At 61.7% G+C, this 25627-nt stretch overlaps 2 protein-coding genes across 9 annotated transcripts in view; one reads left to right on the forward strand and one right to left on the reverse strand.

Moving 5' to 3' along the window:
• Nucleotides 1-1274: 1274 nt before the first annotated feature.
• Nucleotides 1275-12456, forward strand: LRRC71 (leucine rich repeat containing 71). Of its 2 annotated transcripts, none has more exons than XM_084865755.1 (15): nt 1275-1587; nt 2932-3078; nt 3265-3390; nt 3754-3829; nt 3992-4069; nt 5691-5759; nt 5943-6102; nt 6195-6278; nt 6445-6534; nt 7262-7411; nt 7590-7683; nt 7993-8084; nt 9371-9485; nt 9833-9963; nt 10151-12456. In XM_084865755.1, exons 1-15 carry the CDS (start codon nt 1425-1427, stop codon nt 10268-10270), a joined length of 1695 nt encoding a protein of 564 aa, XP_084721881.1. In that variant the 5' UTR covers nt 1275-1424; the 3' UTR covers nt 10271-12456. The 2 variants fall into 2 exon arrangements, with proteins under 2 accessions (XP_084721881.1, XP_084721882.1); XM_084865756.1 differs by having other exon boundaries at nt 9374-9485.
• ARHGEF11 (Rho guanine nucleotide exchange factor 11) overlaps nt 11678-25627 on the reverse strand; it is a 79363-nt gene continuing 65413 nt past the window's right edge. For 6 of the 7 annotated variants that reach the window (XM_084865753.1, XM_084865751.1, XM_084865750.1 and 3 more), the window contains 19 exons: nt 23450-23629; nt 23325-23372; nt 22922-23109; nt 22495-22641; nt 22178-22257; nt 21928-22053; nt 21321-21438; nt 20324-20502; nt 19660-19735; nt 19237-19404; nt 18453-18543; nt 17688-17813; nt 17236-17294; nt 16070-16288; nt 15407-15766; nt 14297-14392; nt 13315-13547; nt 12994-13183; nt 11678-12836 (listed from right to left, as the gene is read on the reverse strand). In XM_084865753.1, the coding sequence (XP_084721879.1) occupies nt 12778-12836; nt 12994-13183; nt 13315-13547; nt 14297-14392; nt 15407-15766; nt 16070-16288; nt 17236-17294; nt 17688-17813; nt 18453-18543; nt 19237-19404; nt 19660-19735; nt 20324-20502; nt 21321-21438; nt 21928-22053; nt 22178-22257; nt 22495-22641; nt 22922-23109; nt 23325-23372; nt 23450-23629 (2743 nt within the window). In that variant the 3' untranslated portion in view covers nt 11678-12777. The remainder of the gene's footprint in view (nt 12837-12993; nt 13184-13314; nt 13548-14296; nt 14393-15406; nt 15767-16069; nt 16289-17235; nt 17295-17687; nt 17814-18452; nt 18544-19236; nt 19405-19659; nt 19736-20323; nt 20503-21320; nt 21439-21927; nt 22054-22177; nt 22258-22494; nt 22642-22921; nt 23110-23324; nt 23373-23449; nt 23630-25627) is intronic. The other variant, XM_084865752.1, reaches the window with a different exon arrangement.

Below are 25627 nucleotides of genomic sequence, written 5' to 3' on the forward strand. Positions count from 1 at the left end.
CACCCTGTGTCTTCAGCCTCCCCCTGCCCTGCGCCCGCGGCCGCTCTGCCTCAGTGGCACTGGCTCCCAGTCCTCCCACCAGCCATGCTTCTTGCAGGGTCTTCACGTCTGGGGTGCCCTTCTCCCCTGCCCCTGTGGACCTCTGTTGGCTCTCACAGCCCCCCCTCTTTAAGAGCACTGGTCGCAGCTGCATGCACCCAACAGGTGCCTGCAGGAGGCCTGCCGGGCACCAGGCTCCTCTGTGATGTGTTGTTTATGCCATTCTTCATTGATTTCTGCTCCTCCCACCAGTCTGTAAGTCCCCTGCGTTTATGCTCAACATCGGTTCCCCTTGGCACATAGTAGGCACTCGATGAATGTTCCCTGAAAGACTGAGTGGCTGAGCGAGTTAAAATATCAGTCCCCCTGTGGTAAGTGCTCTCGGACAGAGGGGAAATGGCGTGTTCTGAGTTAATAGTCTGCACAGTGGGGAGCCTACCCCAGACTGGCATCTCCACAGGGGACCTGCACCCCGGCTGAGAGGTGGGCAGGGCTGGGAGTGGCACGGGGGCAGTGGCACTGAGTGGGGTGGGGTGGGGGCGGCTGCAGGCAGGCAGACGGGAGAGGATATACTCAAATGAGGGTCCAGCAGGCTCCGGGCTACCTGAGCACTTAGAACTCAAGATTTCTAAAAGCATTGCCAGACTCATGAACTCATTAGCAGATCAGCTACGTTCCCAGGCCTGGAGGAGGCCGAACAGGTGCTGTCTGTGGAGGACAGGGTCCCAGCTCCGCCCCAGCTCACTGTGGTCTCTCTGGGCCTTTTCACCAGGAGCCCCTCCTGACAGGCCAGGGGGACAGACCCAGAGAGAGGATCTGCCCCCCCCCCCCCGGGCTCTCCCCAGATTCCTCAGACACCCCCTTCCTGATAGGCTGAACCAGCTCCGCTTTCTTGGGCTCAGATTCCTGGGGGACTTTGGATGGCTGGAAGCGCCCGCCGGCCTTAGCCCCCACCCCTCGTTCTGGTCACATCTAGCCCCGTCCCCTCCGCCGCGGCTCTTCCTGGGTGGTGGGGGAACCTGGGCTCGAACCCTTCCCAAGGGTTCGCAGGGCCGGTCCCTCTAGGGCTCACCTGCCCCCTAGATCTCACTTGCCACCCAGGTCCTGCCGCTCCTCCCCCTTCCCTTCTCCCCCGCCTCCTGGCCCCCCTCCACCCGCCCCTCCCAGCAGCGCCCTCTGGTGGCCACGCGCAGCGCGCACTGCGGGTGCCCCTTCCCGCGGGCGGCCGCCCCGCCGGCGTCGTTGTGGTTGCCATGGAGAGGGACGCGGAAGCCGCGCCGCTGCCGGGCTGGTGGGCGCGGAGCAGAGACCCCTGAGCCGGCCGATCGCCTGCAGAGTCACCGCTCGCCCGCTTCCTCGCCGCGGGAGGGTCCCCAGGGTCTGGCATGTCTGTCGAGTCGGGCACGCAGGGCGCCTCCCCCAGGCCCACGCGTTCCGGGATCCAGAAGTCGTCGGGCACAGTGACCAAGAAGGGGGATCGCGCGGCCAAGGAGAAGCCCACGACGACAGTGCTGCTGCCGGTGGGCGAGGAGGAGCCCAAAAACCCCGGTAGGCTGCTGGCGGCGGGGCTGGGGGACCGGGCCCGAGGCTGTGCGGCTCCGATCGGCCGGCCAGGCCGGAGGGTGCGCTGTGGTGCCCGGCACCGAGCTGGAGAGCTGGGCGGGGCAGACAGGCGATCCGGGAAGAAATAATAGGACTTCTGGTGCAGAGAAGTGCTGTAGGGAAAGGACTCCACCCGCTGACCTCCAGCGTGTGAAGGTGCCGGCTCCTGGCACGTGCGGGAGTGTGGTAAGTGGTCACCGGCATGAAGCGTGTGGCCTCGGGCACGGCGCTTCCCTGTGGAATGGAGATGTGCCATGCGTGCCCTGCCTATGGAGGTGGAGACCTGCTTTGTAGACTGCAAACTCATTGGTTCACTCAGCAAGCATGCACTGCACACCCACTGTGTGCCCCGCTCGCCGCTCCGTCCTGGAATGTGGATCCCAGTTTGACTCACATCACAGTTCTTGAATGTCAGCTTGGCAGATGTGTGAACGGAACTGACCTTAAGGAGCCCACACTCTGCGGTGCTGACAAAGACAATAAGCTGTGATGGGATGCGTGAGAAAAGAAGGACCAGGGAAGGATGGGAGGGGGTGGGGGGATGGACTACGAGAAGGTGCCTGCTCTTCAGCCAGAGCAACACGGAGAGAAAGACGGGCAGAGTCCCGCATGCATGGAATTTACGTTCTCTGCGATAAAAACAAAACAAAAAAACCACGAAAAGTCTAGGTGGGAGTGTGGCTCTGTGTGTTGCAAGTGATAGAACCCCAACCCAAGTTAATGATCCACAAAGGGGAGTTTATTGGAAGGCTTCTTTTTTATTTTTTTATATTTTATTGACTTTTTTTACAGAGAGGAAGGTAGAGAGATAGAGAGTTAGAAACACCGATGAGCCGAAACCAGTTTGGCTCAGTGGATAGAGCGTCGGCCTGCGGACTGAGGGGTCCCAGGTTTGATTCTGGTCAAGGGCATGTACCTTGGTTGCGGGCACATCCCCGGTAAGAGGTGTGCAAGAGGCAGCTGATTGATGATTCTCTCTCATCGCTGTTTCTGACTCTCTATCCCTCTCTCTTCCTCTCTGTAAAAAGTCAATAAAATATATTTTTTTAAAAAGAAAAGAAACACCGATGAGAGAGAAACATCGATCAGCTTGCCAGTGAGGATGTGCCCACAACCAAGGTACATGCCCTTGACTGAAATCGAACCTGGGACCCCTCAGTCTACAGACTGACGCTCTACCCACTGAGCCAAACCGGTTTCGGTGGGTCTGTAAGACCGTCCGCCGCAGAGGGGGCCTCCCCCGCCCCCGAGGCCGAGCCCCCCGCGCTGCCCCCTGTCCGCCGCCCGCAGAGGAGTACCAGTGCACCGGGTCCCTGGAGACCGACTTCGCCGAGCTCTGCACCCGCCTGGGCTACGCGGACTTCCCCAAAGTGGTCGCCCGGCCCCGCCCGCACCCCACCTTTGTCCCCTCCTCCTCGGTGTCGGAGAAGCCGGTGGGTGAGTGACTGGAGCTGGGTGCCCGCCGGGGCCACCTCATCCACCCCAGCCTCCCACTGCACCGGGGGCTGCATGGCGGGGGGCGGGGGGCAGGGCAGGGGGGGTAAGTGGTGGGGGGCCTCAGGGCCCCGGCCAGCATCTTCCAACCCCCCCCCCCTCCCCCGGCTCCTCGCCTCTTCCCCCCAGATGACCAGCGGCCCTCAGGCTCCTGCAGCCTCAACAGCCTGGAGAGCAAGTACGTGTTCTTCCGGCCCACCATCCAGGTGGAACTGGAGCCCGAGGACAAGACCGTGAAGGAAATCTACATCCGCGGTGGGCGCCCTCCCCCTCCCTCCCGGCCCCTCCCCCCTCCCTCCCGGCCCCCCACCAGTCCCGCCCTGCCCCCTCCCCTCTTCCCGCCCTGCCCCCTCCCCCCTCCCTCCCGGCCCCTCACCAGTCCCGCCCTGCCCCCTCCCCTCTTCCCGCCCTGCCCCCTCCCCCCTCCTTCCCGGCCCCTCACCAGTCCCGCCCTGCCCCCTCCTCTCTTCCCGCCCTGCCCCCTCCCCCCTCCCTCCCGGCCCCCCACCATCCCCGCCCTGCCCCCTCCCCTCCTGCCGCCCTGCCCCCTCCCCCCCTCCCTCCCGGCCCCCCACCAGCCCGCCCGGGCCTGAGGCCCCGCCCTCCCTCCCCTCCTAGGCTGGAAGGTGGAGGAGAGGATCCTGGGCATCTTCTCCAAGTGCCTGCCCGCCCTCAACCAGCTGCAGGCCATCAAGTGAGGGAAGGGGGGGGCGGGGGGGAGGGAGTTTGGGGGGGCTCAGAGGAAGGAAGGGAAGAGACAGGGAGGATCCTGGGGAGGTGGGGGAGGAGGAGGGGTGGCAGGGAGGAGGGGGTGGGAAGCAGGATGCTCCAGCTGCCTTCTCGCCTCCACCCACAGCTTTTGGAAGGTGGGGCTGACGGATAAGACCCTGGCCACGTTCATCGCCCTGCTGTCTCTCTGCTCACCCACACTCAGGTCAGAGGGGGCAGTTGGGGGGGGAGGGCCGCGGCAGGTCCCCTTTCCCAGGGGCCGGGGCTGGCACCCCTGGGGAGACAGTGCGGCTGCAGAGCCCTCTTCCTGCCTCTGCCAGCGCCTGCAGAGCTGCCCTCTGAGGCCTCGGCCCTCGCCTGCCGCCATCGGTCCTCCCACCGCGCTTCCCCGAGGGTTTGCTCCACCTGGGGCCTGGCGCTGTGCTCAGGGGGTGAAAGAGTGGTTCCTGAGGGGGAGGGGGAGGGGGAGGGAGGGGGAGCAGAGAGGTAATGCTACCCCACGGGAGACAGTTTTTAAATAGAGACGCTTCTGGCCATTCATTTGCGTTGTGACCGGGGAGAAGTCCTCTGTCCTCGCAGCACTGTCGGAGAAGCCGCTGCCTGTGGACAGGATGCATACCGTGTTTCCCCGAAAATAAGACATCCCCTGAAAATAAGACCTAGCGCAACTTTGGGAGAAAAAATTAATATAAGACACTGTCTTATTTTTGGGGAAACAGGGTATTATTTATTTATTTTTAAAAAATATATTTTATTGATTTTTTTTTTTAATAGAGAGGGATAGAGAGTTAGAAACCTTGATCAGCTGCCTCTTGCACACCCCTTACTGGGGATGTGCCCCCAACCAAGGTACATGCCCTTGACTGGAATCGAACCCGGGACCTTTCAGTCCACAGGCCGATGCTTTATCCACTGAGCCAAACAGGTTTCAGCCATATTTGTTATTTATTGGTAGGCTACAAATTCAGAACAAATCACCTCTGCATTTAGTGGCGCAAAGCAACAAGCTTCTCGCAGTGTCCGTGGAGTAAATGGAGGCGGTGTGAGTGAGGGAGGCCGGGGCTGCTGGCAGCTCCCCTGGGGCTGGAGTGCCCGCTCCCAGGCTCACGCGTGTGGCTGCCGACAGGCTCAGCTCCTGGGCGGGCTGAGTGCCCTCACCCCCGGGCAGCTCCGCGGCCCAGAGAGCGCTCGGGGTGGCAGCCCTGGAAGCTGACCCTGGACGTGACCTCCCCTCCCTTCTGCCACATCCCATCCGTCAGGTGTGAGCCACCAGGCCCGGCCGCCCTCCCGGGAAGGGCATTGATTCCACAGGGGCATAGCGGCACTGGGAAGAGGGGCCCTCGGGGCCGTTCTAGAGGCCACCTCACCACAGATCAATAATTGTGGGGAGGGCCGAAACCGGTTTGGCTCAGTGGATAGAGCGTCGGCCTGTGGACTGAAGGGTCCCAGGTTCAATTCTGGCCAAAGGCATGTACCTTGGTTGCGAGCATATCCTCGGTGGAGGGTGTGCAAGAGGCAGCTAATCGATGTCTTTCTCTCATCGATGTTTCTAATTCTCTCTCCCTCTCTCTTCCTCTCTGTAAAAAACCAATAAAATATATTTTTAAAAAATAATTCTGGGGAGCTACCCTTCCCCGTGGCCACACGTCTGGGTTTTCAGTCTGGAGGATTAAATACAATTTAATTCTCCTGTAGTTTCTGAAATTGGGATCCGTCCTTTAACTCTGTTTCCAAGCTGCTCCTCAGAGCCCCCCACTTCCTCTTCGTCCCTTCCTCCCCCGGGCCTCAGGGGCGCCCCCTGGTGCTCAGACCGACTCCGCCCTCAGGAAGGTGTCCCTGGAGGCCAACCCGCTGCCGGAGCAGTCCTACCACAAGCTCATGGGGCTGGACAGCACGTGAGTCCCCGTCCCGCCCGCCTGCCCCCGCGCCAAACCCTCCTGGTCCCGCCCTTCCCTGCCCCCCTGCGCCCCCTCAGGCACCCTCCATGCCTGCCCCCCCGGACTTCAGACCCGTGCCCCTCCCCGTGCCCCCGAGTTCCCTGAGAGCCGGTGCGCGCCCAGCCCCGCTCCTCCGCCCAGGATCACGCACCTGTCCCTGCGGAACAACAACATCGACGACGAGGGCGCGCGGCTGCTGGGCCAGGCGCTGTCCACGCTGCACACCTGCAACCGCACCCTGGTCTCCCTCAACCTGGGCTTCAACCACATCGGGGACGAGGGCGCCGGCTACATCGCCGACGTGCGTGCCGGGAGGGAGACGGGGTGGGGGGGGGGGACCCGCTGAGCCCGGAGCCCTCCGGCCCGATGGTCACACCCCTCCCCGCCCCCCAGGGCCTGCGGCTGAACCGCTCCCTGCTGTGGCTGTCCCTGGCCCACAACCGCATCCAGGACAAAGGCGCCCTGAAGCTGGCCGAGGTGGGCGGGCTGCGGGCTGGATGAGTGGGTGGCCTCCTGGGTGAGTGGGTGGCCTCCTGGGTGAGTGGGTGGCCCCCTGGGTGAGTGGGTGGCCTCCTGGGTGAGTGGGTGGGCTCCTGGGTGAGTGGGTGGGCTCTCGGGCTCTGACAGCTGAGCCTGGGCCCAGGTCCTGCAGCCCTTCGAGCTGACACACACCGAGGTGGTGGAGCGCCGGCGCCTCCTGCTGGAGAAGGGCACCCAGGAGCGCCTGCGGTCGGTGAGCTGCACCCCAGCCCCGCTGTCTCTCAGCTCGCCGGCCCTGACCCCGTCCGTCTTCCGTCCTGACTGTGCCCTGCCCAGCTTCTGCGCTGGCCCCCCACACATGTGGGCTGTCCCTGCGGAATCCCTCCGTGGGCAGGACGTATTGGTTAAGAGAAAGGAGTAGCCCTGGCCAGGGTGGCTCCCTTGGTTGGAGCATCTTCCCGCACACCCAAAGGTCATGGGTTCAATTCCCGGTCATGGTGGGTGCAGTAGGGAACTGATGGATGTTTCTCTCGCTCCCTTCCTCTCTCTAAAAATCAATAAAAACACATCCTCGGGTGAGGATGTTGGAGAAAGGAGTCGTTTGAGACTGCTAGCACCCAAAATCCCTTGTGACCTTGGCAGGTCACTCCCAGGGTTGCTGAGAGGATTAAATGCATGTGAAACATGGCAGCAATGAGGGTCTGAGGCCCCCCCCCTCCCCCGGGCCCTCGGCCATTTCTCCCCACAGCCAAAAGGCCACTGATGTAACCATCACCACCTCCACCGTTGGCTGGCACCGCCTCCCCAGGAGTCCAGAGGCGCTGTGCTAGCGCAGGCAGGCAGCGGGGGTTGGGGTGCTGCCTGTCGGACCCCCCCCGGGCCCCCCCACCACCCCCCCCCCCCCGGGCACAGGCTCCCCCTCCCCCCGCCGGGGAAGGCCACCGGCGCCTGCCTGCATCCCCTCCCCTTTGTGAGCACAGCCTTCCTCTTCTCGGCATGGGGAGTCCAAAGCAGAGCGGGAGAAGATGCAGCTGATGGGCGTCAGCAGCGTGGCGCAGATGGACAAGGCGGACAAGATGATGGCAGCGAAGGCCCCGAAGGGCCTGTTCAAGAAAAAGGAGAAGGCAGTGGTAGGTGGGCCTCGGCCGTCTGGAGGGAGTCTGGAGGGAGCCAGAGGAAGGGGAGCTGCGCGGTGGGGGCAGGTGGAGCGGGAGGGAAGGGGGCCTTCAAGGCACAGGCCTCCCCCAGCCGCTCCCCGCCCCGGGGGAGGGAGGGAGGACTTCCCTCTGTTGTCCTCCGTCCTTCCAGGAAGTGGTGAAGAAGGAGGAGAAGTCGGGGTCCGGACAGTCCCCCATCCCAGGAAACCTCAAGAAGGAAGAGGCCCCCAAGACAAGCAAAGGGAGTGCGTGCTGGCCCCCGCAGCGGCGGGGTGCGGGAGGGCTGGGCCGGCCTTCGGGGTGCCCTCCTGGCCAGTCCGCTGCCCCTGGGAGGTGGCGTGGGAAGCCCCGCCTCGCCCCACGTCCTGACCCCTGCGCCCCGGTTCCCTGGGCAGACCCCTGGCCTTGCCCTGAGAAGAGGGCCCCCTCGGCTCTGTTTCTGTGGCACCCAAACCCGGTGGGAGGGGTGGCCTTCCTGGCCCAGCCCCTCTCTGGGGGGATCCGGGTGGTAACGGAGGGCTGCACGGCACACTCTGACCCTCTTCCCGCCCCAGAGGTGACCATCCCCGAGCAGCAGAAGCCGACCAAGGGGAAAGGCACCAAGACGGGGAGCAAAGAGAAGCGCAGCTTCCTCCTGGAGTCCGAGGTGGGCTCGGAGGAGGCGGGGGGCGTGTGTGTGTGGATAGGACACGTCCCAGGAGCCCCCCTGAATGCCCTGTGCTGTGGCCGCGGCCGCTTCCACGGGACACCCCACCCCAGCCTGGGCTTGCTGGGGGAGACCAGGATGCCCTCCCTTCAGGCTTGAGGAGCCCCCCTCCCTTTCTTCTTTTTTTCTTTAAATATATATTTTATTGATTTTTTACAGAGAGGGAGAGAGAGAGTTATAGAGTCAGAAACATCGATGAGAGAGAAACATCGATCAGCTGCCTCCCGCACACCCCCCCACCAGGGTATGCACCCGCAACCAAGGTACATGCCCCCGACCGGAATCAAACCCGGGACCCCTCAGTCCGCAGGCCGACGCTCTATCTACTGAGCCACACCGGTTTCGGAACCCCCTCCCCTTCTTTTTCCTTGCTTATTAGGAGCTCACACATTTGACCCCGTCTCCAGTCAGTTTGCTCCCCAAAAGGCCACTGATGTAACCATCACCACCTCCACCGTTGGCTGGCACAGCTGCCCTGGGAACGGGGCATCTCAGAGTCATTGCCCCCCACCCCCCCACTGTGTGTGAGGCTCCTCCAGACCCTCTCCTTTGCCCTGGGGCCTCCCTTCCCCTCCCCGCTGGGACCAGTCTGCTCCTTGCTTCCTGGACTGTTGCCGATGAGCTCCCACCTGCCAGCCCCCAGCCCTCCTCTCTGAGGCTCTGTCCACCAGGCGGCCTTCCCTTTAGGGGTTCTCTCTGGCTTCCGAGACAAGACCTCACAAAGGGGACGGTCAGGTAGAGGGGGTGAGGCTGCCTCCCACTCCGCTGTCCGTCTTGTCCAGGCTGCTGTCTCTCACCAGGAAATGAGGTGCTTTCTCCTCATCCTCTCCCCACCGGCCCTCCATTATTGCCCTCGGAGCGCTAGCCCTTAGGAGACGGGGAAAACCCGTGTGCCCTGCCCTGCCCTGCCCTCTCTGCCTCTCACCTTTATCTGGTACCTGCTGGGCACCGTTCAGACTTCAGCTCCCAGGCCGCCTCCCTGGGAGCCGGGGCTGGAGCTCCTGCAGGACCCGGAGCTGGCCTCTGCCCCTGGCCACACACACCGCCATCTCCCCTCCTGCCCCCACGCCCAGGTGCCTCTTGAGGTGCATCTTCACTTTCGTGTCCCCGGCACCTAACGCTGCCTGGACCATAGCCAGCCCTCAGAACATGCGTGTCGGATGAATGAATGAATGAATGAATGAGTGAGTGAGTGGCCTGGTGACTAACCTCTCCAATTACCCCAGCAGCTGATCATCGAGGCTACAGAGATGGTGAACCCCCTGCTGGAGCCCGTGGAACACCGAGACGGGAAAGTGTTCATGCCTGGGAACAAGGTCCTCCTGCACCTCAACCTCATCCGTGCGTGCGCCCGGCCCTGCCCTCCTCTCAGGGCTGCTGGGGGCCCACGCTGCCCTACGGCTGCCCCCACCCTGACCCCACAGAGCAGAGCCTGGTTCTCCCCCGGCTGGAGGGACATTTGAGTGAGAGGAAGTCAGGTCCCGGGCGGGGCAGTTTGAAGGGAAGGAGGGAGAGGTGGGGGCGGGGGCGGGGGGGGGGGAGAGAAAGGCAGAGGGAGCCAGAGGGGGCGTCTGAGCAGTGGCGGGCTGGGGAGAGGAGCCGTCTGGCGGGTGAGCTGGGAACTGGCGTGGAGGGGGCTGCCCCTGAGGGGCGGAGATGTCAGAGGCACCTGTCGCTCCTCCCGCCAGGAAACCGCATCACGGAGGTGGGGCTGGAGGGCTTCCTCGGCGTGGTGCGGTACCAGGCCCAGCCGCAGTCCTCCAAGGCCTCCAGGAGCGCCCCCAAGGGCCCCACGGGGCTGCTCCGGCTGAACCTGGCGGTGAGTCCCCTGTGCCGCCTGTGGTTTCTGGGTCCTCTCACCACGCACGCCCTCCGTCCGACTCGGACTCGCTGCAAGGTTAGCAGCCCCGCAGCCCCTCGCCCGTCCTGGCCCAGGAAGGTTTTCCTCCCAGAAAACGCGTCTCCATCCCCTTTGCCAGCCGGCGGCCTCCCTCTTCCTCCCCCAGAAAAACAACTTCTCCCCGCAAAACCCCATGTACATCATGATTCAGGACCTGATGCTGCCGAGGGACCCCATCAGCAAGGCCAAGCACAGGGAGGAGGAGTCCATGGCGTCGGCCACCTAGCGGCCACCGGAGCACCTCCTGTCCGGGTGTGGACTGAGCTCCCCGAGTGAGATCTCAGATCAGGCACCAAGGCTGCTGCTGTACTTCCCCCCTTGACGTTGTTTAAAGCTTTATTCTGGAACTACCCGGGACATTCGGACTCTGTTCATGTGACGGCCAGAACTGGCGGGACCGCTGCCCTTTGCCGGGCCTTGCTCTCCCGTTTCCTAGAGCACATGCACCTCCATGTCTGAAATCCTGCATCCAAATGGCGAGGGGCCAGCGGCGTCGGGAGAGCTGGGGCCCATCAGCGTGGCTCCCTGGGCGGGCCCACTGAGCAGGCGGGGCGCGCACAGGGCTGGCTCCCGGGAGCCGGCAGCCACGTCACGGGAGCTTCCAGGAGAGTGTCCCTCCTCCCCCCCTGGGCAGGTAACCTGGCCAGTCCCTGCACGCTGTCGCCTCGACAGAGATGTGCCCTCCCTGCCGAGAACTCTCTCGTGAGGCTCAGTGGCTGTCCAGGCCTCCGGCCTCGGGGCCGCTGGCCGAGCTGCAGGGAACCGGCCATTAGATCCCCAACACGAGCGATCACAGGCGCTTGGCGAGGAAGCCACCTCCGCTGCGCCCGTCATTCCCGCCTGAATCCCTCCGAAGCAGTGGTTCTCAACCTTTCCAGTGCTGCGACCCTTTGACACAGTTCCTCACGGTGACCCCCAACCATAAAATTGTTTTCGTTGCTCCTTTATAACTGTCATTTTGCTGCTGTTATGAATCGTAATGTAGATATCTGATATGCAGGATGTCTTAGGCCACCCCTGTGAAAGGGTCTTCGGCCCCCAAAGGGGTCGCGACGCACAGGTTGAGAACCGCTGCTCCGAAGTAAAGCTTCTGCGAAGCATCTCCAGCCCCCAGGCTCGTTCCCGCACTTCATCACCGATGACCTGTGCACCGAGTCTATGCCCAACCAGACCATAGGCTCCCGACCGGAGGTCAGCACCTGGAATCACAACAGGCTTAGGAGGGGAAGGCGAGGGCTGAGAGAGGGTTTGTCTCCAAGTCCAGCGGCGAAGGCAGACAGTGAGGGTGTGGCTGTTGGCCGTCGCTGGCTGGGGGTGCAGAGCCTGCAGGGGGTGCAGGCTGAGACACCCCACCGCTCCCTGAGGGCAGCTCAGGTCTGAGGTAGGACCCTCCTGTATGGGCGTGTGTGTGTTTAAGAGGGTGGAGTGTGTCTGTGTCTTGGCCATGGGGCTGTGTCGCTTAGTTTGCCCAGCTGCACTGCAGTGAGCACGCACTGGAGCTTGGGGGAGAACATGGCGGGAGCTGGGTCTGGATGTCGGATGTGGGGGGGACTTCCTCCTTCTGTCCCTCTTTCCAGCTGCAGGAGGAGAAACTTTTATCACAGCAGTTTAACAAGAATCACACACACACCACTACAGTTGAAGAATATTTAACTTTTCTTAAAAAAAAAAATCTTAATCATGAAAGGAAGAAAATAAAAGAGTATACATTATTTTAACAACAGAACAGTCATTTCCATATCTGTATTTTATATATTATATATATATTTATATATGTATATATACACCTAGCACAGTGTGTATATTCTGCGAGTCGGTGGGGGAGTGCCGTGGATGTGGTGGGGGGCCAGCGTTGCAGGGGCTCCTGGGATGGTCCTGGTGAACGGAGGGCCTCCAGCATCTGAACCCCCTCCTCTGGGCCCACCCAGCTCAGCTCCGTACCTGACACACTGGTTTGCTGTGGGGAAGGGTGGGGAGTCCAGTGGGGAGGGTGTAGCTCGGCCCTGAGCCGCAGAGGCCGGGCTCCCGCGCTCGGTGGGCCCACAGGGGACTGGCTCAACCTTCAGGCCCCGACCCTGGAGCTGGGCGAGACCTGGGAGGCGCACGGAGCCTCTTCCCTCGGCAGCAGTGGCGGCGGCTGCCTCCAGCACTCCAGGAACAGGAAGGTCCAGGTTATTTACAACAGCCAAGATGCACATACAATACATACATATTTATAGGAAACCAGGTGATGGAGAGGCGGAGGCACCCCCAGCCTTGGGCCCTGGGGGAGGGGGAAGAAAGTGCGTTTACACAGAAGCCTTCCCGTCCACGCGCATGCCTGAGGGACCTGCGCACGTGGGACAAGGGGGCCTTAAAGACGCAGTCAGCATGCACAGGAGACCCGGGACCGGTGGCCTGAGGGAGGGGAAAGACCCCGAAACTGGTCCTGGCCAGTATGCTCAGTGGTTAGTGTTCGATTCCCGGTCACCGGGTTGCAGGTTTGATCCCCAGCCTCTGGTCAGGGTGCCTGTGAGAGGCAACCACTCGATGCCTCTCTCCCCCTCCCTCTTAAAAAAAAAATCAATGGAAAATATCCTCGGGTGAGGATGAGCAAGACAGTGAAGCTGGCTCCCAAGCAGCATGCGGCTCCCTCGGTGCGGCTCCTGAGCTGCCTCTGCCTGCCACGCGTGCCTGGGTGTCCCGCCGGGCCCGCTGGGCCAGCCCCGCGGGGAGTGGGTGCGAGGACGGTGGTCACGGTCCTGGGGCTGAGGCCGCGTCTGCCGTGCTGTGCTCCCGGGGGCTGCTGGTGCCTGTGGGGAGCAGGGGGACTGAGCACTGGCCGGAGGTGAGCCCCTCAGGTTCTGCCCGGAAGGAGTGGGGAGGGTGGGGATTATCCGTACTCGGGGGGCAAGGAGACCCCCAGACCCCTCTTCTCCTCGCCAGCGGCGCTCCCTCCGCTTCACTCACTGTCGTCCGGGCAGGGCCCCGGCTCGTGGCTGTCCCCGGAGTCGGAGGCCGGGGGGTCCTTCAGGGGAGGCGACAGGGAGCAGTCTGCCCATCGAGCCGCGTCTGCGTGGAGACTGCCCACGGGCGTGGTGCCGCCGGAGGACTCGCCGCCGAGCGAGCGGAGCAGCTCCCGGTAGGCCAGCTCCATGTCCTGGGGCGGGAGGGGCGCTCAGAGGCCGGCTGAGGGCCTGGGCGGGCGGGGAGCCCACGGCCCCTCGGGAGCCTGACCTCCCGCCCGAGCTCCCGCCTCCCGTCCACGCTCCCGCCTTCCGCCGCCCTCACCTTGAGCCTGTGGAGCTTGAGGGTGAGCTGCTCGATGGTCTGGAAGATGATGCCCATGTCCCTGAGGGCCAGGCTGGGGCGCCGCGGCTCTCCGCTGCCCCCCCGCGGCTGCGGCTGCGGCTCCGTCAGCCAGGCAGGGAGGCCGTCGGGCTGAGCGAGGTCCGTGCGTGCCCCGGAGGGGTCGGTGCTGGAGTCCAGGGGTCCTGCTGGCATGCTGACATAAAAACAGTTCCCTGTGCCCATGGCGAGAGAGGGAGATTAGGAGGCAAGTGCAGAGCCGGCGGAAGCCCCCCTCTCCCTCGGCGCTCCCCGCTGCCTGCTGGGCCAGGGCGCCGTGCCGGGGCGAGCTCCGCGCACCCGCCTCCTGCTGCCCACTGCACGCCCGAGCGCTCCCCCGAGCCTGCTATTGTAGATGGCCGCTGCTTAGCGTGTCCCACGCCAGGGGGCCACTCGGTGCTGACAGTTAAGGAGGTGGCAGGGTTGTGTGTTTCACTGGGGAAGTGGGGAGGGGCTCCCATTCCTAGAAGGAAGGGTAAGTGGTGGCGGCTGGTTTTAGAAACTTGTGAAAAGCCACGGGCAGTAGCTTCCCGGCCCCTGCCCCTCGGCCATCTACTTCACAGTCCTGGAGACGCCTCCATGCATCCTAGGGGGTCTGACAGCTGGAGAAAGACGCAGAGGGTCCCTGACCGGGCAGCAGGCGTAGGCGAACGCCAAGGAACCGTGGAGGCACGGAAGCCTGCTCCACCGCGACAGAGTGGCGGCTGTGTGGGCGAGTGGCTCACTGCCAGCTCTCAGGCTGACACGGCACCGGGCCGGGCTTCGCCCACTGGTGACAGCACCAGCTGCCTGCCCTCTGCTCTGAAAGGGGGTGGCACAGGCCTGCCCTGTCTGGCCACAGGCAGGCTCTAATGCCCGGGCCGGGTCTGCCCTCTGGGCCCCACACCCGGCGCTGGCCTGTCTGGCTCCCAGGAGGGTTCGTTACCCGTAGCCTTTGCTCCGCCTTCCACTTCGGGCGACTCAGCCTCTGCCTGGCCACCCGCTGGCAGTGCAGGGACAGCCTTACTGCCTGCCACCTCAGCTGCACCGCCACCGCCACCGCCACCGCCGCCACCGCCACCACAGGGAGAGCAGAAACGAGAGGGAAGGGAAGGGAAGGGAAGGAGAGGAGGAAGGAGGGGGTGGAGAGAAAGAAAAAGGGAAGAACACAGTGAACACAAGCTCACACGTGACTCTACCCCAGGGAGCTGCAGAGAACTTTCCCACCATTCACCGAAGGGGAGAGAAGGAAGGTCAGTTCCCAGAAACCCAGCAGAGAGGGCGGCCTGAAGCAGATGAGTGATAAATGCCCCCGGAGAGGGAGGAATCCCCTCCCACTCCTCAGGAGCACCCTGCCTGCGGCTCCCTCCACCAGCTTCCCTCTCCGGCTGACCCCTCCCCTGCCTGACTCCCGCCTGGGCTCACTGCTCTGGCCCAACCCGTCCTGAGCACCGTCCTGGCCAGGCTCAGCTGTGCTTGTCTTAAAGCCGTCCCCCCGTCACAGCTGGGTGCCCTCCTGCCACCGCCTTCACTCCCCACACCCCTTCCTCTCCGAGCATCTTCCCAGGCTCGTCCTCCGGCCCCTCTCAGCTCAGCCTCTAGTCCAGCTGCATCTCCATCCCATGCTGCCAGTCCGTCATCTCTGCCATCGGGAGGGACTGGCCGCAAGAAGGAGTCCTTGTCTCCGCAGGCCTGAGGCTCTGAAAGAGCCACTCCTTCCCTTAGGACTGGCAGACGAGTGAGGGACACGGCAGAGACTTTTACTGACGGCTGCTCGGTGCCAGGAACTAGGCAATACCCTCCCATTACAGAAGGAGTTCAGCGTTTCTCTAACGTCACACAGGCATGAAGTGATGGAGCTGGGCTTGGCCCTTGGCTGTCCGACCCCTAAGCCTTTGCCCTCTGCACGCTACCAACACGTCCCGGTCCCCTGGGGCCCGGGCGAGCCCTGCACACGCGGCTCCGGAACGAGGCGGGAAGGGAGCAGCCTTTGAAGACTCGCCTGTACCCTAGCAAAAGCCGCGTTTGTCTCCCCGTGGGCCCCCATCTTTGTTACCTTTCCTCACGACTTTGTAACTTCCTGCCGCCTCCGTGCCCGAAGCCTCTTCCTCGGGGCCCCTGCCCAGCTCCGGAGGCTCCCAGAGCCCAGAGCTCCGTGCCCGCGGAGGCAGGTGCTCCGGAGAGCAGAGCGCGGCCCCCGGCTCGGGCTGGCCGCCCGCCGGCCCCGGGAGCGGGGTGCTCTCCCCGGCCCCCCCCGGGGCGGCGCGTCCGGGGGAGCCCGGGTCCCAGGGGTGAGAGGTGATGCCGACGGCGGACGGTGTGGGCGTCAGGTCATCCTCGGGCTCCCCGGCAGCCGGCGGCTCCCTGGGGTGACTCGGCAGCCGGCCCCGCAGGATCAGGTGCCGCAGGATCTCCACTGGAGGGAAACAGGGCCGTGGCTTCCCTGCACGGGACCAGCCAGCAGGGGAGCGCGGAGGCGGCAGGTGGCTGACTCCCTCCCACCACCTGGTGAGCCTGCCCCTCAGTCACCGGTGCAGATGGAGGGCTCGGCCAGCCAGCGGGGCTGGGGAATGGGGATGACAACTGTGTCTCGGCATCACCCGCCTCAGCACAACCAGGGAGCATCTCCAGGCCGGGGGAGGGCGCAGACAGCTGCCAGTTCACTCTGGCCAAGCTGCTGGGGGCTGGGGGCCGACGGCAGGGTCCAAGAGGCACTCACCATCTTCTAGGGCAGCATCGGCGAGGCCTTCCATGAACATGGGGCCTGGGAGGGGCAGGACGATGGGGTCTCTGGTCCTGCCGCCTCTGTTCTCTCCATCCAGGGATGCGGGAGGGTGGGGCAGGGCACCCAGCTCCTGGTCCTCTATGCTGCCCTCATGCGTGAGGTCCTCCAGCAGGCCCGAGTGCTTCCCTTTGGCCCTCTGAGGGGGCCCCGTACCTGTGGTGGCGGAAGGTCAGCGTGAGGCAGGGAAAAGGGAGGCACTGGGGGTTGATGTCAGGCCCAGCTTTGGGTTTAAGGGGCTGGGAACACTGGGTGGTTCATTTTACAGTGTGTCCTGAGCACCTATTATGGCTGCACTGGCCCGGCTTCTGGCATACGTCAGTAAATAAAGATCGCTGCCCCGTGGAGCTTAAATTCAAGTGCAGGGACACAGAGAAATAATAAAATAAGCAAATCACCGAAATAAATCAGAAGGTGAGAGGTGCTATAGGAAAGAACAAAAACAAGAGCCGGGTATGGAGCATCAGGAGTGCTGGCTACCGTGCTAACCAGAGGGTCGAAGGCGGCATACTGTCGCAAAGGTAAGACTTGAAGGAGGCGAGGAAGTTAGGAGGAAAAGCATTTTAAGCAGAAAGATCAGATGAGGGACACAGCCAGGTTGCCTACCCAGGGAGAGTCCTCTCTAAGCTCAAGACCCTAAACTAATTCACATTCAGACCAGCAATGAGAATCGTTTGGGGCCCTCTTGCCTCTGCAATTTCATTCCAGTAATTGTCTTTTGAACTCAACTCCCCGATGACCCCTGCACAATGCACTCCCTGATACACAGCTTCTGCCTGCATCTCATTCTCCACCAGTAACCCCTGGTCCTGGACCCCCAACTACCCCTCTCTTCCCCCACCGCTAAGCACCTATCGCCGTGAGCCAGGGCCACAATCCGTTCAGGTGAGCGAGTCTACACTCCCTTAAGTCTGTTTCCCTTCCTCGTCCGGCTCTTCTTCCTCCCACTGTTCTTATCCAAACCTCACGCCTGCGGATCCCTCCCATCCCCGCCCCACCCGGACCCCCTTCCTGCCCACCTTCCTGCCGGGACCACCTTCCTGCCCGGGCCTCTAAAAAATGGGCCGAGGCTGTCTCCCACAAAGACCACCCAGGGCACTTACCTCCAGGGAGCGCCTCTGGCTCTGGCTCCCTCTGAAACACTTCCGAGTCGTCCAGCTCTCTGTGGGAGGAAAGGGGCAGGTCACCTGCGGAATGCTGGCTCCCCGCCCCTCAGGAGTCTGAGGTCACGAAATTCCAGCCTGGCCTCCAGAGCGGGAACGGGCAATGAGGGCGCAGGATCAGGAAGGAAGGTGCTCGGTTTCAGCACCTGCTGTCTGACTGGCAGCCCGGAGAGGAGGGGGGGTGCCGGCCAGGCCTCTCCTGCTCCCCGTTCTACCTCCCGCCCGCGTAAGGCGCAGCCTCCACACCGCCGGGGGCTGCGGGGAGCAGACAGGAGGGAAGGCAGAGGGTGGGAACGGCCCTGTCTGTGCGGCTGCCCACCCCCAGTGAAGGCTGGAGATCAGCAGGAAACGAGGGTGTGGAGCGGGTGAGCAGGGGCCTGAGGGCTAAGTACCCGCTGGACCGGGGGCTCTGGTGGGCGGACCCCGGAGGGCCGGGCGGCGGCGGCAGGACGGGTGCCGGGGCGGCTCCTGGGTGCCGGGTGGCGTTCCGCACGGCCTCTTCCAGGAGTTCCATCCACCTGCAGCCCCACAGGAGCAGAGAGCACGGTGAGGGAACACAAGCCAGGCGCACACTATCTCACCTGAAACCCTGCCCAGAGCCTGGAGGCCTTTCCACACCCTCCCCAGGGACCCACACGGGCCTCTGGCTGCCGCTGTGCAGCTCTATTACTTCAGCTCCAATGACTGAACACCAGCCTCTGGTATACTCCGTGCTGCGTGTCCTATATCTGCTCTCTCTCAAGAAAACTCAATACCCCCGTTTACACATGAAAACCCGGAGCTGAGACACTGCCTGACTCAACCTGTCTCTCCTGGGTGCCACCTCCAGCTGCCTCAGGGGGGATGGGGGGCAAACATGGAAGATGTGACTTTAGAACACCCGACTGGGAAGGGAGCAAACCCCAGCGGGAAGGGGCTGGGGCCAGAGGCAGGGAAGGAGAGCAAAGTGGCGGGGAGGCTGTGGGAACTCCCTCGCCCTTCCACGGCCCACAGGCAGGGAGGGTCCTACAAGCTTCTCCAAGTCCGTCTGTCTCCAACTGCCCTGCCCACTGCCTGCCCCCGACTGCTCTGGGGCCTGCTCTCGCCTCTGTCCTCACACACACTGTCCCGGTCTCTAAGGGACAGCAGTCATGAGGGACCCTGGAACCCATTCTCACGTGTTCTTGTCTGAGGACGTCAGGGCCACCAGCTCGTAGATCTGGGGTGGGCCGAGCTCGGAGGTGCAGATGATGAAGAAGGCACGCTTGTCTGTGAGAAAGCGAAGGGAGAGGCACTGCATGGGGGGCAGCAGAGGCCCGACTGCAGCCTGGGCCGGGAGCCGGAGTGCGGACTCAAAGCCCTGACCCTCACCGCGGACGAAGGATGCAGCGAGACAGACCTGGGTCATCAGAACCACTTGGGACCTACTTACTAGGGACAGAGGCGACTCTGGAACCCCTAATGGCACCTGTCATGGCCCCCATTACACTGACAGCGCAGGCTGACGTGTGTGGTGGGTTTATAAACCTTCTCAGGCCACCAGGCCTCTGATCCTCTACGTTAGAGATGAGAAGAGCCCGAGCGTGCGGCTGCCAGAGCCTCCCCTGTGCACACGCCCCTCCTCACAGAAACGTCTGTCCGCGGGACTCACCTCCGCTGCGGGGCTCCGGCTCTTCCCGCCACTCTGCAGCAGGAAGGCTGGTCCTGCTCCTCTCTGCCCAATCCTATTCTCCCAGCCCTGCCTACACCTCCCCAGCCCGGCCCGGTGCTCACGCCCTCCTGGCTCTTTTCCTTCACCCGGCCCCCACCCCCAGCATCCTGCCCCATCCCCCTTAGAAGGCTCCGGACAGGAGGACAGGAACACAGGCGGACTGTAACTGGCCCTCATCACCCGGCCTCACTGCACAGCGTGACCGCGATCGTGGCCCTGGGCCCAGCCCGCGGGGACGTCGCGCACCGCACCTGTGGCCACGGAGCGCACGAGCACGGCGTTGAGCTTGAGCACGGGGCTGAAGGTCTGCTTGCTGTCGGAGGAGCCCACAGCGGTCTTGCTGTGGCACTTGAGCAGCAGCTTCTCGTCCTGTTTCTGCAGCAGCACGAGGAGGTCCTCCAGCAGCAGCACGTGGAGGTCTGCAGGGGGCGGTGCTTGTGAGGCAGTTCCAGCTCCCGCCCCACCGTCCACACACGGGGCGCCAGGGGCTCCGGGATGCCCGGCCCCTTTCTTGTGGGTATCCCCCGTGCTGTGCGTAAGGAGTCTGCACTCGCCCAGTTATGTTTAAGCTGCTTCCCAGCTCCCTGACTGCCTCTTCAGAGAGCACCAGGCTCCGGAGACATGCTCCAGCCTAGCCCCCCCCAGACTTCCCGTGGCCCCAGCACCCCCCGTACCCAGGGTCTTATCCTTGCTGATCCTCCACGTCAGGGGCCCCTCATGGATCATCTTTCTGGTGGTGAGATCCAGGCTCTGTTAAGGAGAAACCATTTGTTCATTCATTCACCCATTCAACAAGTATCTGAGAGCCTATTATGTGCCAGACACCATGCTGAGGGCTCGGGATCAGTGGTGACAAGAAGTAGTCCCTGCCCTTACCCTCTTGAGAGGGACACAGACAGTGAACAGGCCACTACGAAGCCACGGGCCTTGTGCTCTGCTTAGGTCTCTCGTCCACCCCACACCACGTGCCATCCGCCCTCCTAAGAAGAGCTCTGCTTCACTTGCCCGTCCCTTCAATTTATTCCCTCCCAAAGGATCTCTACCGACCTCACGCTGGAGCTCCCACCCCCTGCTCTTCCGCTGAGTCTAACGTCTGGTCTATTGGTGGCGCTGTCTGCCCATGTCTGTCTGGATGGGCTGACAAAGGTAACAGGAGGCATGTGTGTTCCAGGCCCCACCGCGCCATCCTACCAGCCAGCCAGGTCTCCTGCCTCCCCCTCTCCAGGCACTGACCAGAGCTCTGCTCTCCAGGGTGCGCCAGAAGCGTGTGCGTGTGTGCGTGTGCGTGTGCGTGCATATGTGTGTGTGGGGTGACCATGCTGCCCCTCTGCCTCCTACCTTGAATTCTGCTGCCAGGGGGTTGCTGGCCCTCTCCAGGGAGGTGGTGTCCAGGCGTTTCTGGTAGCCCTCCAGCCGGTGCCGGTTCTCTGTCTGCTTCACCGCTTCATTCACATACTTAAGAATTTCCCGGCATTGGTCCCGGGCCTGGCAAAGCTTCTCATGCTCAGAGGTGCCACCTACCAGTCAGCAGAGGAGGCAGTTAGGAGAGAAGCCTGGAGTCCGACATCACCGGCGACTCACACCCACCACCGACCAGCAGGGGTGGCAGATTCGCCCCCGGGCCTGACTGAGGACCTCAGGGTGACTTTATCTTCACTGGGGGGCACCGGATTTCAGATCACTGCTCTGAAGACACGGACAGCTCTTGGGGTTCTGCCTGGCCCACAAGCAGCTGTGCAGACGGGCAGGAACAGAGACTGGCAAGTGCGGTAGCGGTGCCTCTAGGAACCTGCTGAATTATTATACATGGAGGTTCCTCACCTGCATACCCTGACTCCAATACCCAAATGTGAGAGTGGTGAAAGGCACTCAGGATCCCAGGCCCCTTATTCAGCATGGCCCCTGCTCGGCTGTTACCACACGCGGTGTGTCTTTTGTGCCTTGCAGAGGCATCGTGTGTGTGTGCGTGTGCGTGTGCGTGAGAGAGAATGGGGACTAAACTCCAGCCATGGCCCTGGTGTGGAACCATGGCCCTCAGTGGAGACAAGGTGCCCTCCATGGACCAACCTGTGTCCACTCAGATGCTGTCCTCTTAGCTGTACAAAGGCCCCACCTGGGCTAGAGGTAGCCCTCACCCTGCCACTGCTGAGCACCTCACTTCCCCAAGGTGCACTGACCATCACTACCTCCTGTGAGACTGCTCATACAAGGCAAGGATGAAGACCCTGAAGATCAGAGGTCAAGTGACTCTCTAAGGTCACCAAGTACGTCATGCTAGGACTAGGGTCTGAAATGAGGGCTGTGCCTCCCACGCCAGCCCCGCGCCCAGCCCTACCCTCCGTGTGCTTAATGATGCTCTCCAGCAGCAGCGGGTACTTGGTCAGCCGCTGCATCTCCGAGATGATGAGGTCCCGCAGCTGCAGCCGCCGGCACTGAGGGTGGCTCTCAGCCTCCTAGACGAAGGGAGGCACAGACAGGGTGAGGAGCTGGTTTAGGGCTCAGGACCCGGGTGGGTGTGAAAATGGCAATAGGTCCTAATTCCAGAGGGAAACTCGGAACAGTGATGGCAGCTTCTTTCCTGAATATTTAAGGCAAAGCATGTGGGGGCCAGGAGACAGAAGCCTGTGGGAGGGACATGGTCAGAGGAGCCACGCAGAGCAGGTGTTCCTCCCCTTTACAGACAGGAAACGAGTGAGCTGGACCTAATGACTGCTTATCCAGGGTTCTTCCCAGCAAACAGCAGTCTCTGTCTTGAGCGTAGATACGGGTCAATGTTTCGGGAGAGGTGGCGTGAGGGAGGGTGCAGGTGGTGCAGGGAGTTTGCATTGTCCTCCCCAGAGAGAGAAGGGGCAGGGGTGCTTGGAGCTGGGGTCAGGAGATGTGACTGACTTGGCTAACGTGTAGTAGAATGAGAGGAGGCGGCAGGACAGCAAAGGGCACACCTGCATGAAGAGCTGGAATCGGCTCTCCTTCCGCTGCTTGGTCTTGATCAGCTCCAGGGCTATGGACTGGTACGAGCAGAACTGGGCGGCCACTTGCTGGAGTTCCTCTCGGGCAGGACCATCAAACTGAGGCAGAGTGGACACGGGCGGGCATCATCACATCCGACCTGGGACCGGCCCCTCCCATCTCCTCCTCCGCCACATCCTCCAGCCTTGGCCAGGACCCCCCCGCTCCTCCAAGCAGCTATACCCGAGCCAGCATGAGGTCACTGATTTCCTTGATGATGGGGCCCTCCTCCCGGAGCTTCTTCATGGCTTCACACCAGGAATCTGGGCAAGGGGAGAAGCAGCAAGGCTGGGCGGAGCGGCAGAGGAGCTGACAGCAGTGCTGTGGGGAAGGGTCTGGGAACCAGGATGCTTTGGGGAAACTGGGATGCTGGCTTCAGGATGCACAGCGGATCGCCAGGGCTTTCCGCACGGGGAGGTCCCAGCCTGCGGGTGACGTGGGACCGAAGCCTGAGGCTGGCCAGAGGGGGTGGAGGGCGGGCGGGGAGGGCAGCTCCTCACTGTGGATCTCGATGAGTTCGGGCAGGTTGGGGAAGAGCCGGGCGAGCTCCTCCCGGGGCATGAGGTTCTCCTTCTTCATCCGCTGGTAGAAGATGAGGTCCAGGACCCGGAGCGTGCGCAGATGGGACGCCTCGGTCACAAACAACTCTGAGCAGCAGTGTGACAGGGGGATAGAAAGACGGGCGAAAACATGAGCAAGCGTCTAGAGTCACTACCGTGACCCCCAAGCCACTTCATTTGGGGGGAACTGAGTACTGTTTTCAAACCATGCATGGACTGGACTTTCTCTCACCCAAGGGCCAGCACCGAGATGTTCCTTAGGATCAACAAGGACCTGGGCCTGTCCCAGGGCCCTCCCTCTTTACTCCTCACAGGGGTTAGAGTGGAAATGGGGTGAGCAGGGCGGGGGAGGGGAGCACGTTCTCACCGTTGATGACCTCCTGCCGGTCGATCTCCCTCTGGGTGAGCCCCGCCACCACGTCCTTGCCCACCGTGTGCTGCCAGTTCTGCGTGTCCGGCTCCAGCTCCAGGTCGGACAGCTGGCCCAGGTCATCCTCCAGGAGGTGGGGCAGGAGGACATCTGTGCAGAACCCCAGGCTGGGGGACTCGATGCTCCTGGGAGAAAATGAGCGGCTTAGCTTTACTTGGAGGGAAAACTCACACTTGGGGTTTGTCCCTCCCTCTCCTGCCCAATCTGCTTGCCCCGTGCCCACTGGGAAGCACAGGCCACGGAAGAGACGCACACTAACCAGCCACGCGGGTGGGAGCGACAGTGGGACGTGGCTGGAACTCAGACACCTACGGGAAGTGCTGCCGCACCCATCACTCACCTGCGACCCATTTTGGGGGTGAAGGGAGGAGTGGGGTTCTCCAGAGACCTGTGGAGAGAAAGCTAACTCTCAGACCCGCTGCCCCGCCCTGCAGTAATAGGGGGCTGAGCACGGAGCCTGCGCACCTGGTGGAGAGGCTGGAGGCGGAGGACGAGGCTGACTGGTGGAGGCGGGCGGCCTCGGCGGCGGCGTCCATGTCCACGTCGCTGCGGGAGCGGGGCACGTTCTCCGTCTTCCGGGAGCGCTTCAGCTCCTCCCGGCCCTTCAGGCTCTCCGAGCGGCCCAGGCGGATCTCTGAGCGCGCGCTGGGAAAAGGCAGAGACCTGGGGTCCGATGTCCCGGCAGCTCCCTCTGCTGCCCATCTCAATGACGCCTCAGCGTGCAGGTCCTCCACCCCAGCCCCACAAGAGGCCAAACGCCGAGATTCACCCAAACACGAGAACTCCTAGAGGAAAGACACTTTCCAGCGATAAATACTTCTGCTGCCCTACAAGGTTCTCCCCCACCGGGCCGGGAAGGACAGGGCCTCTCGCCTTGCTCAGGACCCATCAGAAAGCAATCCTAACAGGAAAGCGAAATCTGGAACTAACAAAACCAGACTTCATGTCCTAATGCCAGGAAAGCTGTGGGCACACATTAGACCGCCAGGTCCCACCCTGGCCACCATCTTGCCCTCTGCTATGGAACAGGCACCCCCCACTGCAGACCCCGCTTGAGCCAGACCCTGCCTTTCACAAGGTCATCTACGAGGAAATGTCTGCACACACTCATTCTAGCATTTTCTACACTGCCTGCCAGAACATTCTGTCTGCTGACAGAGCACTGCCCCTGCATTCAATGCAGATTTCTTCCATTCTTCACTGCACAGGATCCTTCCCAAGCTTCCATTTCCTTTCTTGGAAGCAGACAGCTTGGAAGCTCACTTACAGGAGCTGCTTACTGACCATCAGGAACCTGCTTCCTGGTTTGGCCACTGAGCGTCTCTGGGGCTCCACGAAATGCTGACAAGTGGGTGTGGCCCTTTTGGGTCCTGCAGCACATCCGCCCCGAGAGAGCAGCATCTCTGGACCCTTACTGCCCAGGATGTCGCCTCCCTGCTGGCTGCTTATTACTCACACCACATCCTGCCATGCATCCAGGCCCACAGGAGCACAGCACGCTGCTACACAGGAGCCTAATGGCTTGGTCTCAATTCATCAAGTGTCTCAGTACTGTCAGAGGATCTAATGGGGCCTCCATCCTCAGCAGGGTTAGAAACCACACTGCTCACTCGTCCCCTACTAACCTCTCACCCCCAAAAATTGTGAGAACAATTCCAATACAGACTAACTCAAAACACTTTCACCAGTGCCCCCAATGGGTCACTTTAGCTCGACAACCTTCATCCACCGAGGTTACTGGGATGCAGAGCTAAGTAACTTCCTTCAGTGCCCATAAGTGAATCGTACTCCCACCAGGAAGTGAGGCACATAACCCACCTCTGGGACTGCCTTCTACAACTGGGCACTTCTCAGACCTTTTAAGCATCTACGACAACCTCTGACCCACTTGCTGACACTATTTCTAAGGTTGCCAGTGAGCTTCGTCACCAAATCCAAAGGCTTCTGTGAACTTAGGATCCTAGTGAACATCTTAGGGCAAATATACCCAGCAACTTCAAGAATACAAATTTGCAATTGGTCTCAAATATTCTATCAAAATATTGATATATCTTATAATTGTGTATTTGGTCATCTATATGACTATGCCTACCCCAGCAATTACATAATTTCTATATTTAATTTACTCAGTAATATGAGAATTCAATCTCATCCCAGTGCAAATCTTTTATCTTCCCTAAATCTTTGTTAATTCTCATTTAGCAAAATCATTTAACATGCATTAAACTTAACAAAAAGGAGTAACCTTGCACACAAGAAGGACTGTCTGACATATGATTTAATCATTAGGTATCTTAGAGGTTATGAAGGCTGCTACTTATTGGGTTGCCTTTGTGCCTGCCTTTAATTAGTCTAGCCCAGTGGCTCAGACTCGAGTGCTTACAAGCATTGTTCATTATTCTCGTATACATAAAACCACACTCCTGTATCTCAAGGGTGACTTAAGAAATTTGCAAGGACATTTCCAACTACAAGCAAATTTCATTTAGGCGTTGACTGTAGTCATGCCGTCGTCAAGAACAAGTCCCTTCTCCCCCTTCCTAGTTTCCGCTAGCCTTGTCACTTAGGGTTTCCTGATCAGCTGCTTCATATTATAATCGAGCTCATTCTTGGGACGAAGGCTGCTGAGAAGGCAGGGTTGAA

Source organism: Pipistrellus hanaki (assembly GCF_964339955.1).
Source record: "Pipistrellus hanaki genome assembly, chromosome: 18".
Lineage (NCBI taxonomy): Eukaryota > Metazoa > Chordata > Mammalia > Chiroptera > Vespertilionidae > Pipistrellus > Pipistrellus hanaki.